Here is a 5,521-nt window from a genome sequence, read left to right as displayed (position 1 = left end):
CCGCACACAACAAGAAACCGACTACACATGTTTAAGATTAAAGCAATATTGTACATCCAAGTGGCCTTCAAAAAACAATCTAGCAGCCGGATTATTACCTTATTATCAGCATAAAGATGAAATATCCTACTGCAAGGGATACCTACTTTTTGGTTCACGGTTAATTATACCACCCCCTTTACAACTCGAAATGCTAAAAAAAATTCATGAAGGGCACTTGGGTATAAGCAAATGCAGAGACAGAGCCAAACAGTCAGTCTGGTGGATAGGTTTAAGTACTCAGTTGGCAAATCTGATCGAAAACTGCCCGCGTGTATCGAGGAAAGACGTAATAGGAAAGAACCATTCACTGAAGAAGAATTTCCAGATCGACCATGGCAAAAGATCGGTTTAGATTTATTCAAATATTTCAAATGGTATTTGATCGCAACCGACTACTATTCAAGATACTTTGAGATATGCGCACAAAGTCCATGACAGAAGCAGAGATAATTGAACACTGTAAAAATTTGTTCGCGAGGTTTGGCATCCCCGAGGTAGTTCGGAGCGATTGCGAAACTCAGTTTTCCACAGAATTCAAAAAATTCGCAAATGAATACGAGTTCAGGCACGTAACAAGTTCACCGAAGTTCTCGCAGAGCAATGGCGCAGCGGAAGCAGCCGTTAAGATAGCAAAATCCATCCTTAAAAAATCTAAAGATACGTATTTAGGCTTGCTGGACAAGCCCGCTAGAAAATGGATTTTCGCCGGCTGAACTGATGTTCTCGCGTAAAATCAGGTCGCGCGTACCGGTATTTCCGCAAAGTTTAGGCTCTTTTAAAGATCATAAGCGCGTATCATTAAAGGAAAAGGAGAGGAAGGAGAAGCAAGAGAACAGATATAACAAGCGCCACGGGGTAAAGAAACTTCCAAACCTTTATACAGGCGAAAAAGTGTGGATAGTCGACATGCGAGCGTATGGCGAAATTGTAAGGGTAGACATAAATCCGAATTCGTACATTGTAAAAACCGAAAGAGGTAACACGGTGCGACGTAATCGTTGGCATTTAGTACCGGCGCCATACAAGGCCGAGACTGTCTGTAACGACGAAACACTTATTATTCCCGACGATATGATATCAGAGTATCAAACCGCTGTGAAAGACCATGTAGACCCTTGCGCAGGAGACCGTCATGCGAGCGAGCAATCGACGGAAAACATTCCGGACAAGCTGGTCAGTTTGGCGGAGTGCGATGCAAATAACCACGCGCAAGCGAACGTACAAGAAAGTTCGGAGAATTGTCAACCATCGCCGCGCAAATCCACAAGACCAAGGAAACCGCCGAATAGATATAGCGTACAATAAGAATTGTGATGTAATTGTAAAACAGCAACATGCCTTTAATAAAAAAGGGACGATGTTGTGCGAGTGCGACCCTGAGCATAGCGCCAAGGCGCCACCTGTAGACACGACGGATGTAAGGGTATTCCCATTTAGACAGTAGGTAGAATCACGCTCACGCAATGCCCGTTGTAACTAGAAATACCTGAGTAATCCTTTACCCGGACCCGCTTCCTACCCGGTGCCTCGCTACCACAACAAATTATAAAAATCATTACTAGGTATATGAAAATTTCCGAACAAATTTCCTTGTTCATTTTCACAAGCTCGAAAAGAACAATATAAAGTAGTTTCATCTAATACAGCCTTATTTTCATTTATATATTTTGTACATATATCACATGAATGTATTGCCAAACACTTTTTAATTAAGTAGCCGCATACATACTTAAATGCATTCTCTTCTGGCAAAGTCATTGTTTGATAATCGTGAGTCGGAATTTTTAAAACTTTATACGTCGAAGATGGAACCAATTCTGAAGTTGTGGACTCTTTGCTACTAGACTTTCCAATAATATTTAATATATCATCATTATCAGGAGCACAATTTTGAGTTTCCGAATGTTCTAAAAATTTCGTACTAAATAGTTTTTTAAAAGCACGTGTAAATTGTATAGGTGTCAGATTAAGACAATTACCACCTTGTTGCCGAACAGAGCCAAAGAAATTTTCAAGGCAATCTTGATTTAATCTACGTGTTTGGAGATATCACATGATTACTAAATATTTGTACAGCATACTTTACTTTCATTTTTGAAAAATTACTTGGCTCTATATGATCCATCGATAATTGAGGAGCTGCTTTTATCCATTGTGTGCTGTCTCGTTCATAAAACTGTACAATATGATCCCAAGAAGCTATTTTATTATTAATTTTAAAATTGTGATTCAATAAATTATTTCGAGTTGCTTTTATTAAGTGTGGGGTATCAAAAATGTAAACTAGACTTTCACCGTTAACTACAAAAGTAGAATTTTGTGTGGAAATTCCTAAATTGTGAGATAGTTGTATAAAATTAGAACCCATATCTGTAATTAATGCATGCACCACAGCACCACAATTTCTTAATTTTATAATAATATCGAACAAAAGATTTTTTAATACATTGCTATGGCACGTAGTCTCTACAAAACAATAGCAAATGGGCAATTTCCATTCACCTGCAATGCTATTATAACGTGCCATTATAACTAAAAAGCACTTTTTGCAGGCACACATGATTTTTTATCACCATTGTCCTCAAATCCAATAATTTCATCTTTTGATACATTATAAAACAAGTGACTTTTTAAACTCATTTCATCTGCACATAATATACAATGACGTTCTATCAATGGTAAAGAATTTAATTTTAATTTTAATGCTTCAAAAATTTTATCATTTGTACCCGGGACAATATTCCATCTTTCTGTAAATAAATGTAAAGAACGTACAGAAGGCAATGTAATAGATTTTTGCAATTCTCGGTAAGTGCGTGGACTTAAAAAATATATTGATAAGGCAAATTTTTTAAATTCGGGATCATATCTCATGCCACGTCTACTTTTCAGTTGTGCGTCAACTTGTGCCATTAATATTTTATTAAAATTGTCAGGGAATAACTTACGGCCTAATTTTTTGAAACGCCCATATTCATTCATTTTGACTTCTCTAATTTTTACCTTCTTGGTGTTCTTCTTTTCTAAACGAAGTCGTCGAACTGTCTCACGTAGAGTTCTATTTTGTGCCTGTAATCTCTTGATTTTCAAACGTAATTTTCTCTTTCTTGGGCTATCATCCGATGATGTCTTGATACATTGACTTCCGGATGTACTTCTGTGAAGTAATACGAATCCGTTATAATTATGATGATAAAATTTTTTTTCATTACGATAAGCAATGTAATAAATTCTACTAAGAAATGAACAATTTAAATGATATTAAGTAAAAGATAAAGTTAAAAAATATAGAAACATAATATATTAATTTTTAATTTACATTCTAGTAATAATTAAATGTTTGTTATAAAAAAAATTTTATTATAAATGAGAAAATAAAAATATGTGCTTTACTATAAGTTACAAAATAAAACATACGGTTTAACTTTTCCAGCCTCTATGTCATGGATAACAGTAGTGATTGGCAGAATTTTTGAAGAGATTATTTCTGAAGTGTTGGCATTGCTGAAAAAATCACGAAAAATTATATAATATATAATATATTATATTATTTTTCTTAAAAATAAAAATGTCTATTAATATAAGTTACCTAGTCTCTTCCTGTATTTCAACCATTTGAATATCAGTTGCCTCTGTATTTCTACAATAAAAAAAAAGAATATATATCATAATTTTATAGAATATTTTTATATGAAAAAATATAAAACTGTTTAAATATACCTATTCGTTTTTTCTGCCAATGCATCTTCCTTTTGTGTTTTATTAGTTGTTATATTTCTGAAAAGACTTTAATTATTTTCTGTATTTATAAATTATTTTCATAATAAAAAAAACTATTATCAGACACTACGAGGGTAGTTTGATAAGTTTGGTAAAAAAGCAAGTAAAACACATTTTTTTGGAAAAAATCTGCTTTATTTCTCAACATAGTCTCCATCAAGGGCTATACACTTAGTCCAACGAGTTTCCAATTTTTTAATACCGTCGGAAAAGTAGACTGTTTCAAAGTCTGCAAAATACTCATTGACGGCGACAATGACTTCCTCATTTGACGAGAATTTCTTCCCACCGAGCCAAGTTTTTAAGTTTGGGAACAGAAAGAAGTCACACGGGGCCAAATTCGGAGAATAGGGTGGATGAGGAATCAATTCATAGCCCAATTCGTGTAGTTTTGCCATTGCAACGGTCGATGAGACGGCGCGTTGTCTTGATGGAAGAGCACTTTTTTGCGCGCCAATCTTGGCTGTTTTTTTTCCAGCTCTTCTCTTAAACGGTCCAATAACGTTGCATAATATTCTCCTGTTATTGTCTTACCCTTCTGCAAGTAGTCAATTAGGATAATTCCTTGGGAATCCCAAAAAACAGTGGCCATCACCTTTTCAGCCGACAAAACAGTCTTCGCCTTTTTCGGCGCACTTTCACCAGGCATTATCCACTGCTTTGACTGCTGCTTCATCTCAGGAGTGTAATAATGGATCCAAGTTTCGTCCACAGTCACGAATCGACGCCAAAAGTCCCGCGGATTGCGCTTAAACATCGCCAAACACTGCATTGAAACGTCCTTTCGCATGCGTTTTTGATCGAGAGTAAGCAATCGCGGCACCCATCGTGCACACAGCTTTTTTACATGCAATTTTTCGTGCAGGATGTTATGCACTCTCTCCGTGGAGATGCCTACGGCCTCAGCAATCTCACGCACTTTCATTCGGCGATTTTCCATAACCATACCATGGATTTTTTCCACGATATCCAATGTGGTAACCTCAACAGGTCGTCCGGAGCGCGCTTCGTCTTCAGTGCAGATTCGGCCACATTTAAATTCGTTTATCCAAAAATAAATGGTCTTCAATGCAGGAGCAGAGTTCCCATGAACTTCGTTTAACTCGGCTTTGATCTGCGCTGCTGTCCACTTCTTTAAATGAAAGTGTTTTATTACTGCACAGAATTCGTTTTTTTCCATTTTTGCGGAAACTGCTTCCATTCACTTCAAATGACTATCAAACGTGAACTATGCGTCCTTTCTGGCTGAAATTTGGCCTGAAGGGGTTCGAAGAGTGGATCTTTCGAGATGTTGCGTCATCAAATGGATTGTAGCCATTTCATGGAAATTTACCAAACTTATCAAACTACCCTCGTATATTATTTGATTAATTATACACAATTATTAAAGTAATTATATTGTAAAATTATTATATATTACTTTATACTACTTTATATGTATGTATATAGTATTATTTAATTTAATGAAAGTCTAATTGCATTAAACTAAATTATTAAAAAAATGATTAATTATTATAAATAAAAACTTACTCTTGTTCTAAATGTAGTCCAAATAAAGTAGGTACAGCATCTGGGTGAAGACGAGCATTAATTTTGTTAACATTGTACCATTTTTTTTCAAAATGTAAATGGCACAAACGGCAATTTTGATAAGCATATTCTGGACCTTTGGATTGTAAATCCAGCCTTCCACATGCTC

The 5,521-nt window shown here is 35.6% G+C and overlaps 1 protein-coding gene across 1 annotated transcript; it reads right to left on the bottom strand.

Annotated features, from left to right (window-relative positions):
• Positions 1-1,475: 1,475 nt before the first annotated feature.
• On the bottom strand, positions 1,476-5,502 carry LOC108724302 (uncharacterized). Its single transcript, XM_018450616.1, has 8 exons — positions 5,353-5,502; positions 3,763-3,819; positions 3,632-3,682; positions 3,460-3,546; positions 2,818-3,199; positions 2,149-2,218; positions 1,772-1,949; positions 1,476-1,572 (listed from the first exon to the last, which is right to left on the bottom strand). The coding sequence occupies exons 3-8, from the start codon at positions 3,655-3,657 to the stop codon at positions 1,476-1,478; spliced, it is 840 nt and encodes a 279-aa protein (XP_018306118.1). The 5' UTR covers positions 3,658-3,682; positions 3,763-3,819; positions 5,353-5,502.
• Positions 5,503-5,521: the final 19 nt, after the last annotated feature.

The sequence above is a fragment of the Mycetomoellerius zeteki genome, unplaced genomic scaffold, assembly GCF_001594055.1.
Source record: "Mycetomoellerius zeteki isolate Tzet28-1 unplaced genomic scaffold, Tzet1.0 scaffold289, whole genome shotgun sequence".
Taxonomy (NCBI): domain Eukaryota; kingdom Metazoa; phylum Arthropoda; class Insecta; order Hymenoptera; family Formicidae; genus Mycetomoellerius; species Mycetomoellerius zeteki.
The sequence above is the reverse complement of the archived record's forward strand: the minus strand, read 5'-3'. Positions and strand labels throughout refer to the sequence as shown.

Excerpts from the sequence above, each read along its gene's own strand:
- LOC108724302 (XM_018450616.1), bottom strand. The coding sequence starts at position 3,657 with ATGGTTGAAATACAGGAAGAGACTAG. Across the intron at positions 3,547-3,631 it reads GAAATACAGGAAGAGACTAG|CAATGCCAACACTTCAGAAA; the intron begins GTAACTTATATT and ends TGATTTTTTCAG. Across the intron at positions 1,950-2,148 it reads GATGGATCATATAGAGCCAA|AACATTCGGAAACTCAAAAT; the intron begins GTAATTTTTCAA and ends CGAAATTTTTAG.